Here is a 27,105-nt window from a genome sequence, read left to right on the forward strand (position 1 = left end):
CTCATGTACCTGTCACAGGAGTGCATTCTCTCTGGCCACTATACCACACAGTCATGATTGGTGCGAAGGTGGTTCTCCTCTTGGATGATGGAATGCTTAAACTCAAGCATAGTGACCATCATGTTTGTGGCCTCCCACTGACTAAGGCCCTTCTTCCCTGATCACAAGCTTTGGATGAGCAGCAAGCTCTAAGAACAGTCCTGGGGTTCATTTCATTCCTCTAATTGCAACATAGAAATGTAATGTGCATGTGAAAATGCTCTCCCCATTGTCCCCTGAAGATGCACGTATGAGCAATTGTGCAATTCTCTCACCTTCTCCACGAGCACATCGACGCTAGAGTCCAACATGCACACACCATACATTTCTACACTCAGTCCTTCATTTCCACCCTAATTTCATCCCTATTAGGACACCACACCATTCCCACATCAATTACAGTTTCAGTCGCGCAATCATACTTGTTTGTTTTACTATAGTTTGATGCATACATTGTCACAAGTACACCCACACCTCTGACGAGGCGCTGTAGGCAACAAGCGGACCGTCCAAACATGGACAGCCTGAAATGAGGCTCTTTCACCCATTTCAGAGGTCAGGTGATATTTTTGATATATAGGTGGTTTTATTTATTTATTTATTTATTTATTTATTTATTTATTTTTTTGGGGGTGATATATCTACATCATGTAACTTCTTTGAACTCAGGTATGATACTCGTTTGCTGCCTTGTGTAGGTCTGATATTACTCACCATGGTCAAAGGAATGCTCAGGGAGTTTGTGTAAATTGCTCAGACGCATGGAAAATTAGAGAGAACATTGCTTGCAAGGAGTGTCGCCAGTACAGGTACTGTATGTTTTTTTTTAAACTCAAGTTTAAGCATTTGAATAATTTTAATTGTGGGTGGATTCTTCAGACATGGACTGTGGGAGCGTTCCGCCCTGTTAGGGACATGTTCGTAGGTGCTGCAATGTGTTGGTAATGTAAATATTTAACAAAACATTTTTATAATACCTTAACTGTTCCGGACTCTATCATATAAATTGTTTTTTCTTTCCTTCTTTTTTTTAAATAAAACTAAAATCAGATTTGTTAAATTGAACGTATATAAGGACCATCAAACAATATTCAAGAATTAAAAAAATAAATCTGCAAATTTACATATGCACGATTAGATGAAAATAAATTAATCGTCAATTTTAGGGGCAAAATTACACCATTTAAGGGATGTCGGGAGCCCTGCAACTGACACTTTAGCAGAATGGTTCTCGCTAATGTGCCACATTTGTACATGTGAAAAAAAGTATGTTCTTTAGAAGGTTGTGGGCTCCATTTTTCAAATGTTCCCCTCCAGCACAAATGGTGGTCATGGAACTGAAAAACGGAAGCTATATTTAGCCCACATTCTACATGGTCCAAGGAATACTTGGGGAGTTTGTGTGAATGATCAGACAACTGGAAAATGTGAAGGAACGTTGGTCTTCAGCATTGTCACTACAAAGTTGGAACCACTTATTCGTCCAGAAGGTCTTGATATGATGAAGAATTACCAATCAGTGGATAATAAGAGGTTAAGTCCAATGCCTGAAATAAACAATAAATGTGGAAGTGTGTTTCCCATGTATTTTTGCTATGGCAGCTCAGAAATTGCAGATGCCCCCTTTGTCACAAAGGATAGGGTAGGTGGAGGGTGGGGGGGGCGAGATCTCGTGGATTAGTACTTGGCTATCCTGCTCTCGAGAGAGCGGCAAGCACATTGTTTGGAAGATGGGACTGATTCCACTCTCTGAGGGAATATAAATCAGCCTGGCCAGTGGAAAATGTTATTCTAATTTTTATGATTTATTTATAAGCTCCTTTGATCTGGTAATGTGATTGTGTGTCTTGTGAGTGTGCACATATTCTGTCTGTGAATGTGTGTATCCAGGGATTTACTTCATGTGTCTGCATTAATGTTGTGGGACTGAATTGGCATTGTCATGTTAATGCAACAAGGCCATTCAGAATTCAGTACCTTTAATTAATTCCACTTGCCGACACAGCATTGTGAATTTTGTGTCAGTGTTTTTGCAATATGATAAACTGAAATTTTGTTGTTTTTGTTGGGCTGTCACTCTCTACATCATCCCTCAGTCTGACTCTACTTCAGCCTGTATTTTTTTTCCCCAAGGAGATTGGTTTCCATAGCAACTTCATGCATTTCGTGACGAGGAGGAAGGTGTTTGTGCATGTATATACGGTATTGCTTTAGTGACATGTAGGTAAGATTTAAGTTTTTTTTAAATTTTTTTTAATTTTAATGGTGTTGTAATAAAAGGTCTCTTGACATTCTATCTTCAGAATACACAAAGCATGAATATTTGCACACAAAAAAAAAATCTGATCTGGGTTGCATTTTCCTGCTTTGTGGACCTAAAATGTAGACGGGGCACAGTCGTCGTAGAGTCAAAACGTCGTAGGTCGAGGACGTCCTTTGAGGACTTCCTCATAACGTGTACCGTATTTTTACGGCCAAAAGACGCGCCGTATCAAAGGGCGCAGTACCAGTTGAGGGTGCTATTTCTGTATTTGATACATAGAACGCACCGTATCATTGGGCGCAAACAGAACCGAGCAACCGAGCAGTCGCGCTGGCTGCTCAGTCGCGCTAGCGTGTTTTTAAAATGGCAGCGGGAGTTCGGTGGTACTTTATTTTAGCTTTTAACAACGTGCTGAAGTTGTACTCATCCAAAAATGCACCAAGTCCTTGTCTTCTGTATCCAAGATAAACAGCTGGACACGTTCTCCACCAAACACGAGAGTCATTATCAGTCTGCCTCGCCGTCTCGTTGCCGCGCAGCCCCTCAGATGGGATGCCGACACAATGCCGGTGTGAGCAAGTCACTAATCAACAAACGATGCGGTCACGGTGTTACATCAAAACTAAAACTATCACCCCAAATCAACTGAATAGCATAAGAGCGTTGGCCCAGCAAAATTCCGCCTCCCAGCCTACCATACAATACCTTAGTTTACATGCATGCACACTAAAACAGAAGATAGCGTGGCTAGCTGTTTTTAAAAAGGCAACAGGAGCAAAAGTGAGTTTGGTTGTATTTTATTGAACTATTTAACAATGTACTCACATTATTATTAATCAGTCATCATCCATAAATCCATAAAAATCGTCTTCTGTATCAGAAATAAACAGCTGGGCAAGTTCTCCCACAAACACGGCAGGTTCCATCTCGTCATTGTCAGATTCCCCGTGTCGCTGCTGCGTGCGGCTCCTCATGATGCCGGCTTTTGCGAAAGCCTTAACAGAGCTAGCAGACATGTTTGCCCATATAGGGGCATTGGGGGCTGCTTTGCACTGGGGGCCGTGCCTTTGCGTTGTAATTCACGCCCATCTCCCCTCTCGTCCGTCTGCTGTCGTTAGCCACGCCCGCCTTCTCTCTATATAAGCAGTGTGCAGGCAGTTAATGTTCGCAGTCAGCCCAGCGGTGCACTTGGTCCACACAATGGGCGCTCCGCCTCAAAAGGCGCCCTGGCTTTTTTGGACGCGTTTCAGGACTTTAAAGTGCACCTTATGGCTGCGAAAATACGGTATATACATATGCACATTATGGCAATCTCACCCAGCAAGCTCGGCACAAGGACGGCTAAACATTTGCAAATAAAATGTTAGTGTTTCTTCAAGTTTGTCTTAAAACTTACCTTTACTAGAATCCCGTGTTGCATTTTGTTATTGTGCGAAGCTTCCCTCTACGGTGCTTCTTTGTGGGTTGAAAAGAAGAGCAAAGAAGAAACAGCAGTTACAAAAGGAGAAATAATGACAGAAACTTGCGATTTGCACAACAACAAGGGTTTAAAAATTCATGAATCCACCACTATTGTACCTTTGGCTAAAATGCACCAAGGGATTCTAGTTTTGGTAAGCCAATTTACAGATTAAAACTGTCACGTTCTGTTGTATTCGTCAAATGCCGGGTTTGTATATCACGTTCCTCTCACAATCTACACCCTGTTATTCATTCTTCATTTTGCATTTTCAAAGTTAAACTTTGGTAATAAGCCTGTGGCGGACCATGCATTTCACACCTTGGCCTTCAGTGAAGTCCTTCTTAGTTTGACTTGAATAAATCCCCTCCATTAGAGCTGGGCGATATGACCTAAAATCAATATCGCGATAAATTGGGCAATTTTACCTCGATAACGATAAATGCGCGATAAATTCCCCCTGAGGATCAAAATAAATGCAGGAAATGCATATTAACTGCTTTTTTTTATTGACCAACTGGCACAGATTACTTTCAATGAAAAATAAAAGTACAAAAATCATTTGAATAAACATTCAAAATAGTTTGCTTTGCATGACTTGAAAAATGTCACAAAGAACAGGAGAAAAAGGGTACCTCTCACAAAATCTTTTTCTGCAAATATATTGTGCTGAGATGTTGTAATGCCATTTGCAAAGGCCTAGATTTGTGTAAAGGTATCTTGTAAACAATATAAATAATGCCATGTGCAAAGGAGCTAGTCACCTGTAAACAAAATGCTAAATAGAATGAAAAAAATGTCAATGGAATGCCAATGCCAAATAAACGCGTGTGCTTCATCAGGAAAATGTGCCGTCTCGAGTACTCTGGTGCGCGGTCGCCACTTGTCGTCTATGTAATGCACATTCAGGCTCAAACAGGGATTCATGTTGCGACTCGACCACAAGTCAGATGTGGATGCAAAATGCTCGACATGTCTCCGCTCCCGTCCCGATGTTGTCCATATCGGGAAGTGCTGTTTGCGACAAATGGTTTCGTACCTCTTGTCGGCTACGTTCGTGAGGCGCTTAAATCCAATGCGCTCCACTGTAACTAGAGGAGCTCTATCTTTAGCTAGGTGCTAGGCTATCGCGTCCACCACTGAGACGTTCTCTCGTATGGTGTCGCCTCCGTTAGTGGGCTGTTGTCAATTGTCCAACCTTGCTTCTCACTTTGAACTTTTAGTACAAGCTCCAAGTCAACAGCATGGTTGTGTTATGGGTGGTGAAAAAGAAAAGGTTGGACGCGCTGTTTCAGGTGCTTACGACGCACTTTGTAGTTCATGTTCTTTTGCTCAAACATCGTCTTTATGGAACCCAAAACATTTCCAAACGACAGATGTCGAATTTCTTTTCGGGACAAGCGCGACAGGAACAATTTCGACTAATGTTACTTCGTCTGCAGCCGTGTCAGCCGCTTCAGGATTTGAATCGCAAGCTACGAACGCGTCTTCTGTTTACCTTCTTCTTCAGCGCATGAGTCACGTGACTACATACGCTGGAGCCGTCTTAAAGAAGCATGAACATCGCCGCAGACAGAAAAGACATTTCTTTTTTTTTCTTTTTTTTTTTTTTAGACACCGAATTTACCGACATGGGCAAAATTATGTCGGTCATTGTAATACATTTCGGTAACGGTAAATTTCCGGTTTATCGCCCAGCCCAACCCTCCATAACGCCATAATTTACGACACCTCGGCTGGAGAAATAATATACAGATGCGCACTTCCGCACTCCTAGCTTCTCTTGAAAGGTCCATCTTGAAGATTGCCATGCAAGGGAATCTGCAATTAAATCCACACCATTCCCTCCTTCGGCCATTGAGGTTTAAAAAGCATGAATATATTTTGTATTTTTGAACGGTCGCCAGTTATGACTTTCGGGTGTGTTGATTCTGCATAGCGCTGCCCCCTCACGAGTGAGTATCCAATCACAAGACGCGTTCACCTTCAGCGTAAGGCCAGCAAGAAGGCCTTACTGTGATCAACTGGTGATCTGATTGACTATTGCAACTGTCTATAAACTGTAAAAGCCCCTTACTCATGCAGAACAGACAGCCACACGATTGATGAAGGCCTCAGACAAATAGTGCGTGCTACTGGTATTGTTATTGCCTGTTTCAATGACACGCTGGTGAAAGAAAGTTTTAACGCGCACTCACTCACCCTGGGTTGAAGTTGTGATGATGTTCGCTGGCTTCACTGGTCTTGATGTTGATGGGTGGTTTTGTATGTGTCGTCAAATAGTCAAGGGTTAGTCTTAATCATAGTCATTTCAGTCCAGATGTCATGCCATCAAGTAAATAACTAAATTGCTACTTCCTTGCTTCAAATCCAAAACAGACACGCATATGCGGTAATCAATGTAATATAGTATTTTATACTACTTCACCAAGTTTGTGTATAGTAAGTAATGTGTCTTGAGTAAGTGCGGTTGAAAAACGGTATTTGACCAGCGATCCCCACCTGTGCTGCATTCGTTATTGATATATGGGTGTAACGAGTGCTGACGTCATCAATTGCCATAGTGGTGGTGTTGCCATATTGCATCACTCAAAAAAACTGCTCCAACAGGTATTATGACATCTGCCATGATTCTGATTGGAGACAAACTCTCATCTATACAAGCAGCGAAGGCTTTGAAGGCCTTGACCGCGCACCGCTGGTAACAAGTATTTAGAACTTCTGGGGAATCATGCACAGCGTTTTTGTTTGTGCGTCTTTTTACAATGGCCAATATTTCTTTTTCATCCACTGCAGTGAGAAACAGTGAGTAGGGATTTCTGTCTATCAAAACATCATTTAGTGGGGAGTTAAGTCTTCTGATACAGTTTAATATACTCCACATTCCTTTGATATTATTTCTATTTTCACCTACTTACTTGTCCTCAGAATATCCATTAATTTATTTTTACACCTTTTATATTTCTTTTCCGTTTCTTCAGTTTTTGGTCTCACAAATTATCAGTAGAACATGTTTTTCTTTTTACATGCAATCCCTTAGTGATCCAGAGATTTTGGAGATTCTTATCACTTTTGTCGTAAACGATGTTGTATTGAAAGGTCCTCGCTAATTGAATAAAAGAAACGCGCACATTTTTTACATCCACTCATTCCATCTATTTGGATCCAAATTGATGGTCAGGTTGGGTCACCCTGATATTGTGGTGTTGAACTAAGAGAATATTTTTTTCTTTACATAGTCATTCTAAATAACTGTATTGTGAGCCATAATAATAATAATAATAATACTCCTCCAGGGCTCCTTCCCAGCGACTGTAAACTTGGTTCTGGTGTTGCGTCCCACTACTTTGCTGCAGCGGGCACTGTCAGACTTCCTCTTCAAGTACAACAAGGATGAGTTCAAAATGAAGGTGGGGCTTTTCTCCCTGTAATTGTCATTCCTGTGATGTTGTGTATAGTAATTGACTCACATACCACCCCCAATTGTTCCAATCTGTTTTGCGTCCTTGCAGGTGGTCATGCTGAGTTCGGTGACCGAGCTCCATGCCTATATCGATCCAGGACAACTAACAACGGAATTAGGGGGGGCACAAGAATACTGCCATGAAAGCTGGATTTCACACCGTACTGTATGCATACGCCCACACACTCACTCACTAACGTCACATCTTTTTGAAAAGCGTCATACTTTTTTTAGGCACCAAGGTATCTGTATGTGTGTTTCTACATTTGCATTGCAGGCAATTGAAGCCTTTGCTCTAATGGTGAAGACGACGGCTCACACTCTGCAGGCCTTTGGCACAGAGCTTGCAGAAACAGAAATGCCCAATGATGCTGATGCCACCACAAGCCTGCTGCACTCACATTCTCTCAAAAAAGACAAAATGAAGGTAGGTCTCTCTTTCGCTCTCTGTCATGGGAAAGAAAGCCTTTTTCATACTTATGGAACCATTCTGGGTTGTGCCTCATTGGTTTGCTAATTGGGTGGCGCTCAAAACATTCAGTGGTCATCAAGGTGGTACACGTTTTGGGGACATTTGGATTTTTTTCTTGTGATAAATCCATGCCTGTTGTGTTTTAGTATACGGCTATGTATTAAAAAAAACAATAGGAGAATGAGCCGTGATTAAACCTGAGAGCTGGTTCTATAATCCAGAACCAAAAGGGCTATTTTAGATGAAATTACAACAATGGTGACTGAGAGAAAAATAAATTATGAGCTCAAAAATGGATTTGCACGTTGCGAGTTATAGTTTTTCCTAAAAATATTTCTATTTACATGCTATAAAAGGTACTTTTTGTCAGGGTCATGTGTTTGATATATTGAGAAGAAATTACTCATGTCTTAAAATTTTTATTTTCCAGGAGGACCTACAGGTGTCGCAATCTCAAGGCGCACGTCTATTGGAATGTATCAACGAGCCTTTTCAGTCCGACACGGAATACCATATGACCCATGATGAACTGGAAAACTTAGCCACTGTACAGCGGTAAGAGCAACTCCACTGTGTGTGCATGTTGGACTTGCTCATTCTCATGTCTGACATATTTCCCATCGCACCCTCAGACTCTTGGGTCAACTGGACGAGACCGAGACAGCATTTGACGATTTCTGGGAACGTCACCGCTCCAAGCTGGAACAGTGTTTGCAACTTCGACGTTTTGAGCAGCACTTCCGTGAAGTGAGTTGAGGAAATCCAAGGCCATGCTAGACAAGAAAATTCTTTCTAAAGCCATGCTTTGTTGTTGTGACATCACTCACAGGTGCGCGCCCAACTTGACGCAACGTCGGAACGGCTATGCGGTTTCTCAGAGGTCAGCGTGAATCCCGCCCATGCCGAGCACGTCCTCCGTGAGCTCAGTAGTCATGAGGAAAAGGCTTGTGTAAGAACAAACACACGCACACACACTTTTGAATGGTGCAGAAATCCACTTTTATAAATAACCTGCCCTTTGCAGCTTACTAAATGAAGAAATTAATATTGGGGGATTGTGAAATTAAATTACTGTAGATATTTAGTAGAAGCCACAGTCTGGCTTTTAGTGTCGAGGTTATTGTTCAGTTTGACTACATAGTTATGAAAAACACATTAGTTGATAGGTACATATAATTTAACACTCAATAGAAAGGTAATTATTTCATTCTAATGCCACGCATGTTTTAAAATGATTTGATCTGTGTCTTATTAAGGTTGCATGTGTGTTGGATCCTATCATTGCCGACTTTTGGAGTGATACGCGTAGAATACGGTGGACTCGTTGCCAGTCATTTGCCGTTTACATGTAGCCAAACCATTTATGTTCACATTCGCACCGATGGACAACATGGAGTTGTTTTAAACGAACCTAACAAATATATTTTGAAACGTGAGTGTACACTGGAGTGGCCGAAGCAAACTCAGAACACGCAAACGCTAATCTCATGCTCTAACAGGACATTCTGGACTACGCCTTGTCGCTTGCCAGCGAAGGCGACGGACTGATCGAGAGTGCTCACTATGCGGAGGACTCCATTCGGCCCAAGTGCTGCGAGCTGAGGGCAGTTTGTGAGGAAATCAGTTCTACTCTGAGGGACAAAAAGAGCTTTCTTCTAACAGCGATGGAGCTCCACCATGCTTTGGAGAAGGTACTTCCTCTTCAGGGCAAACAAGCTATATTTCTGTGAGCACATGTGAAACGGGTTTGTTTCATCAGGCCTCCCGTTGGTGCGAAGAAGGGATATATCTGCTGGCGAGCCAGCCAGTGGACCGATGTCAGTCTCAAGATGGAGCTGAGGCTGCTCTCCAGGAATTGGAACGATACCTGGAAACAGCACCTCTTCATACCCTCATCGACTGTAGCGCCATCTGCTGTCAGTATGAGGCGGTGCTCACTACTCAGCTCAGGGTTAGTCAGTTCAAGACTTGGTAATTTTCTAATAATGTGGTGACGCTCCATAAAAATAATTAAATTAATTAAGAAGGAATTTGAAAATAAATCAGAATTTATAAAATTTCTATCCTGATCCATGTGGCACATTTTGATGTTGATCAGGACCAGGTAGAACGAGTTTTCCAGAAGCAAAACTCTGTCCAGGAGATGTTTGACAAGAGACGCGTCAGCCTGAAAAAACTTGCCGCCAAACAGACACGGCCAGTTCAGCCAGTGGCACCAAGACCGGAAGTCAAGTCTCCACAGGCCTCACCCAGTATGTTTTTAAGCAAGTGATCAAAGACATTGATCAATTTTGTATAAAACTTAAACCTTAAAACCTTTCCGTTTGTCAGATCTGCAGAGAAAAGAAAGGAGATACTCGGCAGATAATGCCCTCTGCAGAAAGGTAAAGGCTGTTGTCCTATCAAGATTGAAGCTGCCATGTTTGAACCTTTTGAAACGGTAGTAAGAAAATATATTTGTCCAGGCTGAGTCTCCCGTAGCCAATTGTGGCACCAGACATGCCTCCCTGTCCGAGGAAGATGAAAACCTGGCTGTGCTGCGACGGTGAGCGCCTTGAGTCCTAAAAGAAGTCTTACATTACTGATGACGTGATTGGTGTCTTTGTCTAAAAAAACAATCTTGTTTATGTTTTCTAGTCATGTGATGAATGAACTCCTGGAGACGGAGAGAGCCTATGTGGAAGAGCTTCTATGTGTTTTAGAGGTGAGCATCCTTGCTGTCTACTCGGCTGCTGGTGTGGCTGCACTACAGTCTCCTCACATTTACTGATGCTATGTAGTCTTTGAATAATGGCTTTTGTGTCGCTCTAGGGCTATGCGGCAGAGATGGACAACCCGTCAATGGCTCACCTCATTCCCAGTATGCTGCTGAGTAAGAAGGACATACTGTTTGGTAACATGCCTGAAATCTACCAGTTTCACAAGAGGTACAATTTTTTAAAATTTACTCTCCCCAGAGAGGAAAGGAATGGCATTTGTGTATTTGCTGAATATACCTCACTGATTTTTAAGGACATTTCTGAAGGAACTCGAGGCTTACACAAACTGGCCTGAACTTGTGGGCCGCTGCTTTCTAGAAAGAGTAAGTAGTTTATGTTTTCAGAGGTTGCTTCAATGACAAAGATCATGGTTGAAGTAATGCAAACTGGTTGTTCTCTCTTTTCAGATGAAGGACCTACAGATCTATGAGGCTTACTGCCAGAATAAACCTCGCTCTGAGAGTTTATGGCGGCAGTGCTCGGATTGTGCCTTCTTCCAGGTTCTTTGAATAATTGAATCGAAAGACCGATATTGTAATTTGACTTGGTTACTCCAATGTAAACCGAGTCGACACTACATTCTATGTTTACAAAGTCAACAGGAGCACATAGGAAAGGTCCTAGGTGGTGGTAATATCCACTGTTGTCTGTGGACCTGTTTTTACACACCAAAGTACAACATGGCGCACCATTTACTACAGTACAACACACCACAAAGTACATGTTTATTAAATGAATATAAAAACAAATATTTAACAACACAAACCACACAAAGTATAACTGCAACAATACTTAATTTATTTTGTCACGGTTTGACACTGTCAAAAGAGCATTTATATCTTTTTTGTCTCTCTCGCTCTCTCTCTCTCTCTCTCTCTTTCTCTTTCTCTCTTTCTCTCTCGCTCTCTCGCTCTCTCGCTCTCTCTCTCTCTCTCTCTCTCTCTCTCTCTCTCTCTCTCTCTCTCTCTCTCTCTCTATCTATCTATCTATCTATCTATCTATATATCTATATATCTATATATATATATATATATATATATATATATATATATATATATATATATATATATATATATATATATATATATAGTCATGACAAGTTAATGTACAAACGCTCATTACAGCCATTGCAGTACTAATAAGCCTATTAACGTGTCTTTTTTTTTGTGCCCCACCAGGAGTGTCAGAAGAAGTTGGAACATAAACTTGGATTGGACTCCTACCTCCTTAAACCCGTCCAGAGAATCACCAAGTATCAGCTGCTGCTGAAGGTGAGCTGCATTCATGTGGCATGAAGACGTGGAGTCAATGTGTGAGGCAGCAAAAACTGGCTGTTATTCCCCGTTTGCATTTGCAGGAATTGTTAAAGTACAGTAAAGGTTGCGATGGCTCTGACGACCTACAGGAAGCTCTCTCCTCCATTTTGGGCATCCTGAAAGCTGTTAACGACTCCATGCATCTTATTGCCATCACAGGATATGAGGTTTGATAGCTTTTGTTATTATATTTCCAGTTTTCACTATTTTGTCTTTGAGTGAATGTGAATTTTTATTTTTTATTTCAGGGTAACCTCTCCGAGCTGGGTCGTTTGCTGATGCAGGGCTCCTTTAGCGTGTGGACAGAGCACAAGAAAGGGCATGCCAAAGTCAAGGACCTGGCCAGGTTCAAGCCCATGCAGAGGCATCTGTTCTTGCATGAGAAGGCCCTGCTCTTCTGCAAGAAGAGGGAGGAGAATGGCGAGGGATATGAAAAAGCTCCGTCTTACAGCTTTAAACATTCTCTCAATGTGAGGCACTGCAGTGTTCAGTAGAGAATCGCACATATTTGCTGTTGAAAAGCTCACATTTCCGCTGTGTTTCTCCATCAGATGAGTGCAGTGGGAATTACAGAGAATGCTAAAGGAGACAACAAGAAGTTCGAGGTTTGGTGTAATTCACGAGAGGAAGTTTTTATTGTCCAGGTAAGCTTTATTGTTCTATCAGGATCTGGAACCCCCAAAGTTTCTTAGCTTGAGGTCACGTGCCCATATGCATGTGCGGGTTTCCATGTACACTCAAAGGTAACATGATCATAGTGTAAAAAATAAATAAATAAATACATTGTAAAAAAAAAAAAAGGTAGGTAGTCGCCAGATAACACTAGATAATTTCAATCAAAATTTGCTGCAAATGGATTAGACCCAAGTGATGTCATTCTTAAGTTTCGGTCTCGGAGCTTATAATTATCAAGTTCAATATATATAAGTTTGTTCAAACATTAGCATTTGTGTTGCGAAAGATAGAATGCCATTTTCAACACCTTAGATTGGTCGATAAAATGTAAAAGTAACCCCACGTTTGGTTTGTGGATTGACCAATAGTATAGCTTTTTGAAAAACTGTGAAATTCACTAAAATCTTAGGAGGTTTTGGCCAGGGTAACCAAGAATATAAGATGCCCCCAAATGGATGAATTTATGATCATACGGGTTTGTTTAGTGGGACTAAATGCACCAGGAGAATTAAACACAACCTTATATTGAAATTTTATTTTAGGCTCCAACTCCTGAGATCAAAACATCGTGGGTGAATGAAATCCGCAAAGTTCTCACCCAACAGCTCAAAGCCTGCAGAGGTATCGTGAATTTGTCACTTACCGGCAAAGCCAATCTGTTCTGTAACTTTTTGGTTCAAACATTTGTAGATGCCAGCCAGCAGAAGAGCTGCGACTCCCCAAACCACACCACCAACTGCTCCATCTCCCTCAGGTCAGTTATGCGGGCAGCTCATGATGTCACCGTTAACCCTTCATATTGTGGCGGTAACTCTATTTTGCCATCTGAACACAGCCCCTTTCGGAGCGGCAGTCAAAAGAACCCGAAGAAGCAGGAAGAAAAGAAAGCAGAGGCGATCTCCGTGTCCGACAACAACTCTTCGCTTGCCAAACACAAAGGTGAATAATCTTGAAGGCATCACGGACCCATTTTAAAGCTGCTTTGCTATCTTTCACTGATCTGTAATCCTGCTCTTCTCTTCACCACCCTCACCTATGTCATCTTTTGGGCACTTCTTTTGTGTTTTTGTGACTGGCGCCTACTCTCGTTTCCCACATATCAACTCATTGCTTGCAGATGAGACGGTGACAAGTCCAACTGCGGACAGGTCGTCAATGGCTAAAAAGCGTTTTACTTTGCAGGGCTTCAGCAATCTCAAGAGTCCAAAAGGTAACATGATATACGTGTTTGTGTGTGTGTGTGTGTATATATATATATATATATATATATATATATATATATATATATATATATATATATATATATATATATATATATATATACACAAACCGCCAAATCACAACACACAAGTTGTCTCTGCTCTATAAACAAGGAGCATGTCAATAAGACTATACTCCTCACTTAAAACTGAACCCCACATGAACTCGCACAAAACAGCGGAGGCAAGGAAAAATTCCCTCTTGGGAAGAAACCTCGAGGAGACTAAGACTCAGTACGGGACACCCATCTACCTCGACCACTTAGGAGACAGAATAAGAGGTGCCATTTTTTGGCTGTACCTCAAGAAGCACAGGGAACTCCAGTTGGAAGAAAAAAGTGAGAGATTAGTGTCACAAAGAGATCAGAATTGAGAAACAAGAACATGCAGTATTACGACTCTCTAGCAGTTCAACTAGGAACCACACTGAGGCAGAGAGCAAACAACAAATCAGCGACACAAAATGCAAAGTAAAAATTGTAATAATTCATAAACTGTATATATGTACTCAATTCAGTCTGAAGGTCATTTAAATTCGAGGGCGAAAGACTACCAAAAGAAATTCTGGATACGACTGATCTGAATAGCTCACCTTTATGTGACAAAAACTGCCGCAAAAAATACAAATCTGTGAATAGCAAACAACTCCCATCCACTAAAATGTAGACATATAAATTATCAAGTAAAATTGCAATTATTTTGGTTACACTGATTGGTTGTATGAAGGAAAAGCTGAATAATAGTTCACAGGACCTATCTCTCTGAGACGCCATGGCAACAAGTGTGCGCAGATATACTTGCTCCTTCTTGGCCAGCAGGACGCGGTGTCATGGCGTATCGTTGAAAGCAGTCTTCGCCCAGCCGTGTGACCTATTCAACATGATGTTTTCTTGGTCAGATTCTGACGATTCTGAGTCATTCTCGCCATTTTCCTGAGGTGGGCATTCCATCAATACTGATGGAAGGTCTGTCAATCTGTCACTGCCAACGAAAGACGGGAACATGAAAAAAACTGACGGACTAAGCACGGGTGGGGTATGCCGGTAATTTTTGTACAGTTTTCCTTGCTAAAATCAACCAAAATGACAGGACAGTGTTCACCTGCTTCTTAATTCCACTTCTTCCGACACGAACGCCCTTGCTCTAGTACACCTCTCTTTTTTCCAACACTTATTGCATCGTAACAAAGTAATTCAATACAAATATAAACATAAATATTATGCTCTGAACCGCAATATTGCAGCGTGTTAATGAAATAATAAATACAAAACAATATACTGCTCCTAAAGGGATTCTGCGAGTCATTGAAAAGCATTTGAAAGTCATTAAATGGTTTTGTGAAAATTAAGGCCTTAAATGGCATAAAAATACATTAAACATGATACTTGGAGGCATTAAAAACTTAAATACAATTGATGGAAAAAGATAGTGCGGAGAAACTCTTCTTTGTCAGACGAGGCTCTGTGCACAGAAGGTGGAAGGAAGCCTGACTGTGACGTGGGTCAGGTTACATCCTAAATAAATGAAAGAATAAATATCCAAGTGTGGATGCCACATGCACGGCCCTCTAAGCAGCCGGGGGGCTCGAATGAGGAAGTGGGCAGCATTGCGTGCTCAGCCTCCCGAGCACTGGACATTTTAGACAAGCAATGCTTGAAACCCAGTTACAAAAAGTTCATGTCACACTCGATGGGAATCCGAAAGTTTATTTTATGAAGGTATTGTTTCATTACCAGATTCTGAATTTGAGGTATTTTCTGGCAAAAATGTATAAATCCCATTTGGCCAATTTCTTCCTGACTTTCATCAGAATTTTCCATTTTATCAACGACAATACGTCAACAAGGATCTGGCATTTCACTCGATAGCACCTGGTGGGTGCAAGGGAAGCACCAGTGAATGACTTGACGTCCCAGCCGTTCCTAAAATGGCGCCTTGCATTAAAATTAAGCAAAGGGACTGTTTTGGCGAATACAAGACTAGTCACGAAGATGGGAGCAGCAGATGTTTATCAAACTTTACAACAATCCTCTGTTTCCCCATTAAAACTTTAAAATGGGCGGGTGGACGTAGATTTTAAAGATGACATGAATGCAGTACCTTGTTTAGCTATTTAAAGTCATTTTCTTTCCACCATTGACGATACCAAACTTGACTGATGTTGGGTACTTGCAATCTGAAATTTCCTGGTAATGACGCAACCGCCATTCATTATAAAGAAATGCTTGTTTCAGTTCTTGACGTTTGAGTCACAGTAGTGTTGTACACACTTCAGGTCCCTGCTGTGCTCTGTTACATGTAAATATAAATTCCTGTGTTCAAATTAGAAATCTGTAATGTCTGACCTGTGATGTGGCGAGGAATTACTATACACCTAACAAATTCCAGTTAAGTCTTATTGGCAGATTTGATAGCAACGTGTGGGTTATTTTGTTAAATCTATCTTGGTTTCAGAGCGACCGTCCGGATCAGGTCCGTATGGATGTTTGACATGGATGTTTGGGCTTGTTTTTTTTTGGGGTTCAAATCTGTTCAAATTTGCATCTGCTATGCTGAGTCAAGGAAATGCGGGTGCCCTTTTCTACAATGTCGTCCGTATGTGCAAAAGAGTAAATCCCTGCAATCTCGCGGTTATTGAATTTGAATTCATGGACAGTGTTTTTTTTTTAAAAACAACCTCCACCCCCACCACAAATGCATTGCAATGGGTGTCAATTATTGTATATGCAGATTTTCGCAACTTGTCGACCCTATCAATGGCGAATAGCGGGACTCGACAGTAACATGAAAATTACTAAATAAAGGTTGATGTTTGAAAACAATCAAGTATGTTACAGAATCTACACCACAGGTGTCAAACTCCAATCCTCAAGGGCCTGTATTCCACAAGTTTTATACGTTTACTTCCTCCAACACACCTGATGGGGAGCTAACGGTCGTGATTGTCACAGCTGTTTACATCCCTCCCGACGCTAGCACTAGCACGGCGCTCTCGCTGCTCGCGTGCGTCATCAATAAACATCAGCGGGCCCACCCTGATGGCGTTCACGTAGTAGCGGGAGACTTTAATAAGGCCAATTTAAAGACTGTACTCCCAGAGTTTCACCAGCATGTCAAGTGCCCAACGAGGGGAGACAACACTCTCGACCATGTGTACTCGAACATCAAGCACGCCCTCCCACTCGCCCCTCTCGGCCAGTCAGACCACCTGTCCTTGCAGCTCGCACCTGCGTACACCCCTCTCAGACGCAGATTCAGGCCCACCACAAAGACTGTGAAAACCTGGCGTGACGACGCCATGAGTGAATTACAGGACTGCTTTCAAGACACAAACTGGGACCTCTTTGATCATCAGGACCTTGATGTCTACACACATTGTGTACTGGACTACATCAAGTTCTGCATGGATACTGTGTCCCTACACAGGACTATACGGACCTTCCCAAATGCGAAGCCCTGGATGTCCAGCAGGGTTCGCGCTCTCCTCAAGGCCCGGGACGCTGCCTTCAGGTCAGGCGACAAAGCCCAGTACAGGGTGGCTCGTGCTGACCTGAGCAAAGGCATCAAGCTAGCCAAGGCAATCTACAAGGGGAGGCTGGAGGCCCACCTTGCCAGTAACAGACCACGGGAGGTGTGGCAGGGTCTACGGAGCATCACCAACTTCCGTGGCGGCAGCACGACCTCTGTAGACCCGAGTGCATCGCTGGCAGAGGAGCTTAACTGCTTCTTCGCTCGCTTTGACTCGCCCCAACCGTCACACCCAACTCCCCCCCACTCATCGTAGAGGAACACGATGTGAGGCGCGCGCTCCTGGCGGTTAACCCCAGGAAAGCTACTGGACCCGACGGAATACCAGGCATGGTCCTCAGAGCATGTGCCCACCAACTGGCACATGTTTTCTGCAGGATCTTCAACCGCTCCCTGGCTCAAGCAGTCATCCCCTCCTGCTTGAAAACTTCCACCATTATTCCTGTCCCCAAAAAGTCACCAGCCGTCCACCTGAATGACTACCGTCCTGTTGCTCTCACACCAGTCATCATGAAGTGCTTCGAGAGGCTGGTTCTCCAGCACATCAGGGACTGCCTTCCTCCCACTCTGGACCCCTACCAGTTTGCATACCGGGCTAACAGATCCACTGAGGACGCCATCAACACTGCTCTGCATGTTGTGCTGGGCCACCTGGAACGACAGCAGAGCTATGCAAGGATGCTCTTTGTGGACTACAGCTCGGCATTCAACACGATCATCCCAGACATCCTCGTTGCCAAACTGGACATTCTCGGCCTCCCTGCCCTCACACGCATCTGGATTAAGGACTTTCTGACCAACAGACCCCAGACTGTGTTGCTCGGCCCCTACACGTCCTCCACCCGCATGCTGAGCACCGGTTCCCCTCAAGGATGCGTGCTGAGCCCTCTCCTGTACGCCCTCTACACCTATGACTGCAGCCCGGCCCACGGCAACAACACCATCGTCAAGTTTGCTGACGACACGACAGTGGTCGGTCTGATCTCGGAAGGTGACGAGACAGCCTACAGAGAGGAGGTAAAGAGACTGACAGCTTGGTGCAAGGACAACAGACTGCACCTTAACACTGCAAAAACAAAGGAGATTGTCGTCGACTTCAGGAGGAACAAGACGGTGCCGCCCCCCCCTCTGCATCGAAGGCGTGTGTGTGGAGAGGGTCCACACGTTCAAGTTCCTGGGAGTACAGATCTCCGACGACCTTTCTTGGACTCACAACACCACAGCAGTGGTAAAGAAGGTCCGCCAGCGTCTGCACTTTCTGAGAGTCCTCAGGAAATTCAACCTGGACAGGAAGCTGCTGCTAGCCTTCTACCACTCGTCCATCGAGAGCCTGCTGACGTACTGTGTCTCCACCTGGTACAGCGGCTGCACTGAGGCGGACAGAGTGAGGCTCCAAAGGACAGTCAAAACAGCGCAAAGGATTATTGGATGCCCTCTCCCCTCACTGTCGGACATCTACACCGCCCGGTGCCTCAGAAGGGCTCTCAACATCGTCAAAGACAATACCCACCCAAACTCACACCTGTTCGACCTGATACCCTCTGGCAGGCGCTACAGATGCATCAAATCGAGGACCAATAGACTGAGAAACAGTTTCTTCCCGAGAGCCATCTCCATTCTGAACTCTCACACACACACGAGAACACCCTAACCTTGCAAAACAGCATTGTGATGTGTTTTTATATACACTATTCAGTACTAAATTCCATTGCACTCTCTTATTTATTTATCTAATTTATATATTTGTCTGTATTATTGTTGTATTGCACTGGAGAGGGGAGCCCTCTAATCTCGTTGCACACTTGAGTACAATGACAATAAAGGGATTTCTAATTCTAATTCTAATTCAAATGATTAGTGCGTCAGAAAGCTTTGCAGAACCCTGGTAATAAAGCTAATCATTTGAATCAGGTGTGTTTGGAGAGGAGAGGGAAGCATCTAAACCATGCAGGATAGCGTTCAACCCTCGAGAAATGAAGTTTGACACCTGTGATCAACACGGATGAAAAAAAATGACCTCTATGGAAGAGTCATTTTTCAATCATGTCTTGCCCCATGTGAGGACACTGTCTCCTAGTGGTCATAATGCAGAACTGCACAAGTCCATGCAGCTCAAACTAAAGGAAAGTGTTTGGGTTCTTGTTTATCTGTATCTGACTTCTCCCTCACTCTCCTTTTTCCCCTCCCTCTTTTCACTTTCCTTGCCTTTGTGGCCAGGCTCGGGCATAAGCCCAGAGCACAGTGCCAAGCGCCACTTGGTCAAGAGTGACCCGACTCCATTTGGGTTCAAAGGTATAATGTCTCATTATTCAACAGGGTGTCAGTCTCCCATTTGTCATCTGTTTTCAACGTTTCAAACATCCAACCCACCTCTTGCTTTGTCTGTTGTCATTATCTTATTTTAAGTTCATATGTGGGGATGTAATAATTCGAACGAGCCCCGATTCAATTTTCAGTTCCATTTTTCGATTAGATTTTTTTTTTAAATCGATCCCATGCTTGTCTCTGTGCGCTCGTGTGGTGCTGCAGCCATCGACAAACGCAATGTTCACTGATGTTTGGTGCAAGCGTGTAAATGTTTAGTGTATTATAAATGGAACCAAAAACTATGCTGAATTTCACTAATACTATGAAACTACCTATAATTTCTAAAAGAAGTACTTGTAAACATATTTCATTTTACCTGGGCACCAATCCAATTTTTTATATTTTATATATTTAGATATTTTTTTTACATTATATTTTTTACATGTTATATTTTATTATCGACGGGACTGAAATCATATGAATAAAATTAGGGAAATGTACTGTACTACCAGTCTTGCTCTTGTCCGCTTCAGCATGTGTAAGTGGAGAAGTGATCGGCACAGTATTTTTGATTTTGTGGAGGTGATCACATGAGCTCGTTTTTTATTTCAATATATCCAAACTATTGTGCAGAATGCTTTTATACTTTCACAAGTTGAAGTAGACAAGAGTAGTAATGTGCATTTGCATTTTGGTGGTAATCGGTTGCCGTTTACGACGACAGAACTGACAATTTGAGCAATATTACCTCGCTTGCCTCCCTTCTGACGCTGAAACCGGAAAAAAAATAACAATCTGACCTGTCAGTGAAGCTGTCAGTCCCTTTAAAGAATAGGAGGAGGAACATGTTTTTTTAGAACTGTACCTGTATATTCTAACAACCTTGCTGGGTTGCCGTATGTTGTATTGTTAGGGGTTGCCGTTAATGGCTTGCGGCAAATGTTGTGTTCCTTTGTGAACTGAGATTTCTGAGTTTATAAATGCAACACATGGTACGTGGTCGCCATCGGGTGACCATGATAGTGTCCCAGCACACATATATGCTATTACTGTTTGATGTCAACCACGGCTATATGAAAACTGTAAAGCCATGAAACTCAATTGCTCACAATGCTTACGTTTTACATTACGGACAACCCAGATTACCACTAATGCACTTGTGCATCGCAGACAAGGCATTGTACGTGCTCAGTATATGAGAGAGCAGCTCCGGTTAACAGAGCATGATAAATCTGTTTATTATTTACGATGCATATTTTAAGCAGTTTAAATTGATATAGCAAATTTGTATGAATCCTTACATCCCTATTGATAAGTCTAGTGACTCTCTGCGACGTTGGAATGGATATCCACCCATTATTAGAAGGACTGATCCTTCTGCTCATGTATATGACTACTGTTATCGACAGGTCATGGTGATCATCATAATCAGCATCCTCATGTGGTAATGAGTGTTTTGTGATTGGTGGAGTTTGTTCTTTTTCCACAGAAAATGTCTCTCTTAATTTTTGCTGGCTCTTTGTCCTTGTCCAGCGTCTCACATCAGTCTGAGCAAAGTCAAATGGGCCAGCGCCTCTAGTCTGTTACAGAGCAAGCGTCGAGGTACAAAGCAGCCATTGTGGGCTTTTGCTGTGATTTGTCGTGCTCGTTTGAGTTTGCTCTGTAAAATGTGGCCCAAATTCAGTGTGGATCATATTTTGGGTTCTTGTTCCAAGAGGCATACTGTTGGCTTCTGACAAATCCTCCACACACATCTGATTCCTGTGTGCCATTCTGTCACTTCTTTTCCTTTTCATTGACTTTTCAAATACACACCTATCATGCTCATGTCTTCTTCTCACAGGTTGGACCAAAGTGTCGCTCTCAGTGGATGCCTCTGAGGAGAATGATGACTACTCCAGTGGCGAGGAGCCATTGAACTCTGACACTGAAGATGATGCAGTACAAAAGTTGGTGAGAGTTGCAAAAGTATTTGCCCAATGGGGGAACCTGATTGTTGAACACAATCCATGTCTGGACACTTGGTTGCCAAGTAACTTTTTTAACTTTGAAAGTAAAGTAATTAAACATCATGCAAAAAAAAATAAAGCATGAAAAAAAATATTTCGATGTCGCATGGAGGAAGTTGTTGGCATGATGTATGTTGGACCACACATGCTCGGAATGCTAAAACATGGTGTGCCTGAACGACCCATCCACATTGGAAGAATGGTAAAATATATTTTGTCTGCGGTTTAGCCTTGCGTTATATGTAATTTTATGTTGCCGTTCTGTTAATTCCGCACAATGTTGGTCCAATTTTTCTGCTAGCAGTGAAAGCGCACAAAGCGGGCTGGTGTCCGACATTGTCAAATTAGCTTTATTTGTCGTATTTTGATAGTACCAGTCGGAATAAATAACGTATATCTAATAAACCATAAAATGCTTGTCAATAGGCTAGTGATTGCCAATTTTCCAAGAGGACGTGGCATGTTCATTTATCACGCAAACAGAAATTCTAAGCAACCAACATTTTTCAAAATTGATTATAATCACACCTGCCAAGCAAAACGGATGAGAAAATGCAGATCTTGCAAGTGCTTATAAAACTGTTCCATTTGCGGCCTATATAATGCGGCCCCTCAAACTGTTGGCCTGAATGTGAACAATGCAATGCCACACAGCGCCAAGCCATTGCGCCGAAAAACGCGACGGCAAAGAGTAGTAAATGGGACAAACAACCATGCAGTACAGTGGCAGACTGGCAACTCGGCCTTCTTCAACTCACTCGCCGCAGATTGCAAAACTTATTTTATTTGTTAAGCGTGTCAAATTGTCAATCTCTTACTTCACACAAGATTTTGAAGGTCATTATTTTCATTTCTGAGCAGCTCAAAGGTAGTTTATGAATACAAGTGATTAATAGACGTGTGTTTTAACTAAGGCCACTAGTGCTTGTTTTTAGCCGAAGATAGCTAGCGGGACGGGCAGTACGATGGGCGACTTGTTCGCCTCTCAGTACAGGAGTGCAGGGTTCGAATTCGTCTGCACACATGCATGGTAGGTTAATGTTTAGATTAACACTCTAAATTGGCCCTAGGTATGAGCAGGAGTGGTCGTTCATCTTTGTGTGCCATGCAGTTGACGATCCATGTGAGGAAAAGCGGCTCAGATAAATAATGGGTAGCTAGTGGGAAGGCGGTAACCTAGCTGATTAAAACGAACATCACTTCACAAATGATTTATATAAATGGACTTAGCAACCAATAAAAGTCATCAATGTCATAATTTCATGCAATGCATGATGACACATCACTCACTTCCGTACAATGACGGGCAGTCTGCGCTACGTGGCCGAGTTCTACCACCACAAATGTACTATTGTATACTCCATGCTGAACTCTCGCACACAACTACCCTTACCTTGTAGAACTGCAACTTAATTTGTTTTATTTATTTAATTTCTGATTTATTTTCTATTTAATTATTTAATCTTTAATTAATTGAATTGATATATTTAATTGAATTATTTGTTATATTGCACTGGAGATGGGAGCTTTGCAATCCTGTTGTACACTGAGTACAATGACAATAAAGGGCATTCTGATTGAGATTCTAATGTATGCTTTTTTTAAGTGGGATGAAAATGAAATCAAATATGAACACTGTTCATCTAGCTGATGAAACAATGATTGTTCGCGATTTGCGATTGTCCTTCCAGAACACAGTCTCATAATTCTAGATCAATATGACATCAAGTGAATGTTCTCACCTCAGGGTGTCCTAATTTAGAGGTTCCCAGCTTCCCACTGTATTAAGTGGACAAGTACCTGCTTATTAGCTTTTGAGACAAGTAATGCTCTAAATTGTTTGGCTTAGATTCCAGGGAAGTACACAGTGGTAGCAGACTCAGAGAAGGCGGGACCTGAGGAGCTGTCAGTCAAGAGTGGAGATGTGGTGCAGCTCCTCAGAGAGGGAGAGGAGGGCCAGTGGTAAGAGTCGTCTTACGCTCATAGAGTGGCATTTATTTGTCGCACCTTCGCAGGTCACATCTAATGTGTTTTGATGCAGGTTTGTGAGGAACCTTCAGAGCAGCAAGGAGGGCTGGATGGCACGTGCCAACCTACAAGGCCTAATTTCTGAGTCCAAGTCATCTCAGTCACTCAGCAGCTCAGGTCAGACTCAGTAATCAGTTCACACTGTCTAACCAATTTCATTTCATTTCATTGTGACAATGTTTATTTAAGCCCAAACCGTTGCATTCTGAGTTCAACTTTAAATTGTCCCGCAGATGACAGTGTCTCCGGAAATCTTAGCACTTCCTCCAGCTGCAGTGAGACCTACACCAGCTTCTCAGACATCAAACCCTGACCTATCCTGCAGCTCAGAAAACCAAGTGTTGCGACACCAGTAATTGTCACCAGTGTTTTAGCTGAGTGCTACATGCTAATTACAGTCTCAATGTGTTCAATTATGTAGCATTAATATGGATACGTCTCAAGAATGTCTGTGCTAGATTTTTATAGTGTACTGCTTGCAGTGAGTCACACCGAACACAATTCTCCTGAGAAGAGCAGAAGCAGCATTTAGTGTCCCGTGTTGATCAACGCTGTGAAAACTGGCAGTCAAGGGCATAAAGAGTCCTCAAAACTTAAATCCGAAAAGGCTTGTCTGATGTTTGCAGCTGTTCTCATCAATAGTGAATCCCACACTGCTATAATCACCAGCACCATCTGGTGGTCAGACGCCTCTCTACCTTCCACAACGTAATCCGAGTGGATGTGGACATTGCTCCTTTGAGAGATCTTGCCGGGCTCACCTCTCAGCTGCTCTGGATTAACCTCTGAGGCAGCACGGCTGGCAGGTGTGACTACATTCCAGCCCTTCTTGGACTTAAGTCTTTAGTGTGCACATTCTTGCACATCTACTGTGCTAATCATACAAGCTTGTGTCACAGACCCAAAACACCATATTTAAAGGGATTGTTTCAGATTCTACTTATCTCATATTTAAAGGGATTGTTTCAGATTCTACTTATCTATCTCTGGTTTGCATTTAGGAAATATAAATAAATAAATACAGGTGCAGTCCCATTGTGCTGCTCCCAGCCCAACTCAGGCATGTGACAGGAGTCACTTCTCTCCAAGCAACTAGACCAAGACCGGCTCGGCTTGTTTGTTGCAGCAGCCTGACAACCATCTTCTTTCTTTACTACAGTACTGCCCGATACTAGGTGACGGACAAGTGCAAACAAAATATGACTGTATGTGGGAGCTACACAGCAGGGATGGCACTAACATGGGTATGAAAAAGCGGTTATGATGTACCTCACCTTTCGACAACCACCGTGAGAAAAATAAGGAACTTTTTCTACCCTCAACAATCAAAACTGTCTCTTACCTTGTTTTTTAAGGGCAACCATTTTTTACAATGTTCTATGTTTATTGTACTCCCGTGGTTGTTTACCATTCATATTATGTGAAGCACTGAAATGCATTGCAGCTCACTGATGCAGTAAAAGCAACTCCACCTGTTTATTGCTTGGAACCAGCTCTTGTGACAAATCCATGTGACAATGATCAGTCTTCTTTATAATTCATTCTCACTGTTTTTGTTGAGTAGCACTTTAAGCTATTTTTTCCTCAGTCCATTGTAATTGTCCAGCACAGAATGCATGTCTTCCCAGTGTAAAGGCACGTTATTGTCTCCAAAAATTTACAAAAAAAATCAGCCATCCAGCAAATCTCGACTGTGGTTGTCACTGTGTGTTGGTCATTCTAATACAAAAACGTCACTCTTGTACTGTGTTCTGTCAAATACCTCACATGTTTCTCTACAGCTTGATAGTCATGAAGAAAATATTTTTTATGAGTCCCTCCCCCAGAAAACATTTTACCAGGCATTGTTGTGCATTTGGAGTGTTTATTTTCTGCCCTCATATGAAAGCTGACACGGGCACTGAGTGTTTGTTCACAGTCTCAAAATTATTTGTACTATCAACATGCAGGCTGGAGAGATTTTGTTTATATTTTGTACTTTGTTTTTACACAGCACATTGCAGAAACCACAATCTTTATTTTCCTATTGTATATCAACCGATTACGGCATTGATGTAAAGCTATTATTATCTCTGTATATTTGTAAATATGTAATTCTGTATTGTATGTAAAATCAGAAGCAGCTTTAATAAAGTTGGATGGTTTCCTTTATTTCTTTCTGAAAAAGGGCCAATGATGTCTGTAAACCAAAATTATCCATCCATCTTATCTTCATCATTCGGGTTGTGGTTGAGCTGGAGCCTACCCGACCTGGCTTTTTGTGAAAGGGAGGTTATGTCCTGACTGGTCAGCAGCCTATTGCAGAGCACATAAAACAGACAACCAATCACTTTCACATTTGCATTTAAGGATAGTTAATTAACCAAAGAAATGTGTTTAGAATGTGGGAGGAAGCTGGAGAAAATGATTATTCCACACAGCAAGGCTGAAGCCTGGATTTAAACCCTCAGCACCAGAACTGCCAACTACCAGCATAAATTAACAGTATATATAAATGGACTAAAAATGCCCTTTACTCGCTATAATGAGAAGTGAAGCTACTGGGAGCCATCTGAATGTGACAGGGTGTCCGATTGCTATAACTATAGAAATAGAAATCTCTGTGTTTTCACATTAATTTCTGTCTCCACAGCGAAAATGCCACCATGTGTGGCCTACAGTTGTACCAATAAGTCTGGGAGAAACGCTATATGCAAGTTTCATTGGCAAGGATGCAATTATAAATGTTTTATAAGGTATACTGTATATAGTGCATCATGTTGTCAGAATTAACTACAATGAAATGAAAGCAAAACACACTGAAATGTAAACCTGACCTCTGTAAGTCACGATTCACAATACTGAGGTAATACAATGAATGGTTGATGCAAACAGTTAATTTATTTTGGCTCTCATTACTCCATACAGGGATCCTATCATAAAACATATTAAGATGGCTATATATATATATATATATATATATATATATATATATATATATATATATATATATATATATATAATTGAAAAACATACTCAATATACAAACAGGAATAAACCTAGTTAAAAAGTAGGGAATTCATTGAGAATTGGGTCATTATGCTTTTTACATGTGCCACCAAGTGCAGAATGTAAAACAGTGGTCATTCTGATTGTTTGTTCGCAATTAAAAATCAAATCGTTTTCCACGGAGATGAAGAAGCGCGGTGACTGATGACGTCACGCAAGGGCACCTTCAATCGGACGAACTAAAGCGTAAAAAGAAAATAAATGATAGTCTGATACGTTCGTGTTCGTTTATTATTTCGACACTTTCCACACATATGTATATATATATATATATATATATATATATATATATATATATATATATATATATATATTGTTGCTATAAGTTAAGTTAGTTGTAATTCTCTTTACTACATGGAGACAAAGATTCAAAGTGAGCGAACAAAAGTGTGGAAATGTATGTATATGTGCGTAGAGGGGGTGCGTGTGTGTATGTGTGTGTGTGTGTGACGTGAACTATTACAGTTTATTCTATATATT

General features: G+C 41.9%; 1 protein-coding gene across 6 annotated transcripts in view; it reads left to right on the plus strand.

Annotated features, from left to right (window-relative positions):
- Nucleotides 1-24,517, plus strand: part of mcf2la (mcf.2 cell line derived transforming sequence-like a) — a 67,496-nt gene extending 42,979 nt beyond the window's left edge. For 5 of the 6 annotated variants that reach the window (XM_088290213.1, XM_088290211.1, XM_088290210.1 and 2 more), the window contains 28 exons: nt 7,058-7,171; nt 7,274-7,390; nt 7,502-7,651; nt 8,127-8,251; nt 8,329-8,443; nt 8,526-8,645; nt 9,196-9,387; nt 9,456-9,647; nt 9,795-9,948; nt 10,028-10,080; nt 10,162-10,241; nt 10,334-10,400; nt 10,508-10,623; nt 10,709-10,778; nt 10,863-10,955; nt 11,634-11,726; nt 11,813-11,938; nt 12,020-12,241; nt 12,323-12,415; nt 12,989-13,067; nt 13,137-13,200; nt 13,282-13,385; nt 13,564-13,656; nt 19,451-19,525; nt 21,384-21,493; nt 23,399-23,511; nt 23,591-23,694; nt 23,811-24,517. In XM_088290213.1, coding sequence (XP_088146339.1) covers nt 7,058-7,171; nt 7,274-7,390; nt 7,502-7,651; nt 8,127-8,251; nt 8,329-8,443; nt 8,526-8,645; nt 9,196-9,387; nt 9,456-9,647; nt 9,795-9,948; nt 10,028-10,080; nt 10,162-10,241; nt 10,334-10,400; nt 10,508-10,623; nt 10,709-10,778; nt 10,863-10,955; nt 11,634-11,726; nt 11,813-11,938; nt 12,020-12,241; nt 12,323-12,415; nt 12,989-13,067; nt 13,137-13,200; nt 13,282-13,385; nt 13,564-13,656; nt 19,451-19,525; nt 21,384-21,493; nt 23,399-23,511; nt 23,591-23,694; nt 23,811-23,890 — 3,114 coding nt within the window. In that variant the 3' untranslated portion in view covers nt 23,891-24,517. The remainder of the gene's footprint in view (nt 1-7,057; nt 7,172-7,273; nt 7,391-7,501; nt 7,652-8,126; nt 8,252-8,328; nt 8,444-8,525; nt 8,646-9,195; nt 9,388-9,455; nt 9,648-9,794; nt 9,949-10,027; nt 10,081-10,161; nt 10,242-10,333; nt 10,401-10,507; nt 10,624-10,708; nt 10,779-10,862; nt 10,956-11,633; nt 11,727-11,812; nt 11,939-12,019; nt 12,242-12,322; nt 12,416-12,988; nt 13,068-13,136; nt 13,201-13,281; nt 13,386-13,563; nt 13,657-19,450; nt 19,526-21,383; nt 21,494-23,398; nt 23,512-23,590; nt 23,695-23,810) is intronic. The other variant, XM_088290214.1, reaches the window with a different exon arrangement.
- The last annotated feature ends 2,588 nt before the right edge of the window (nt 24,518-27,105 follow it).

Source organism: Idiotropiscis lumnitzeri, chromosome 3, assembly GCF_059441095.1.
Source record: "Idiotropiscis lumnitzeri isolate Australia: NSW breed Sydney's pygmy pipehorse chromosome 3, RoL_Ilum_1.0, whole genome shotgun sequence".
Taxonomy (NCBI): Eukaryota; Metazoa; Chordata; class Actinopteri; order Syngnathiformes; family Syngnathidae; genus Idiotropiscis; species Idiotropiscis lumnitzeri.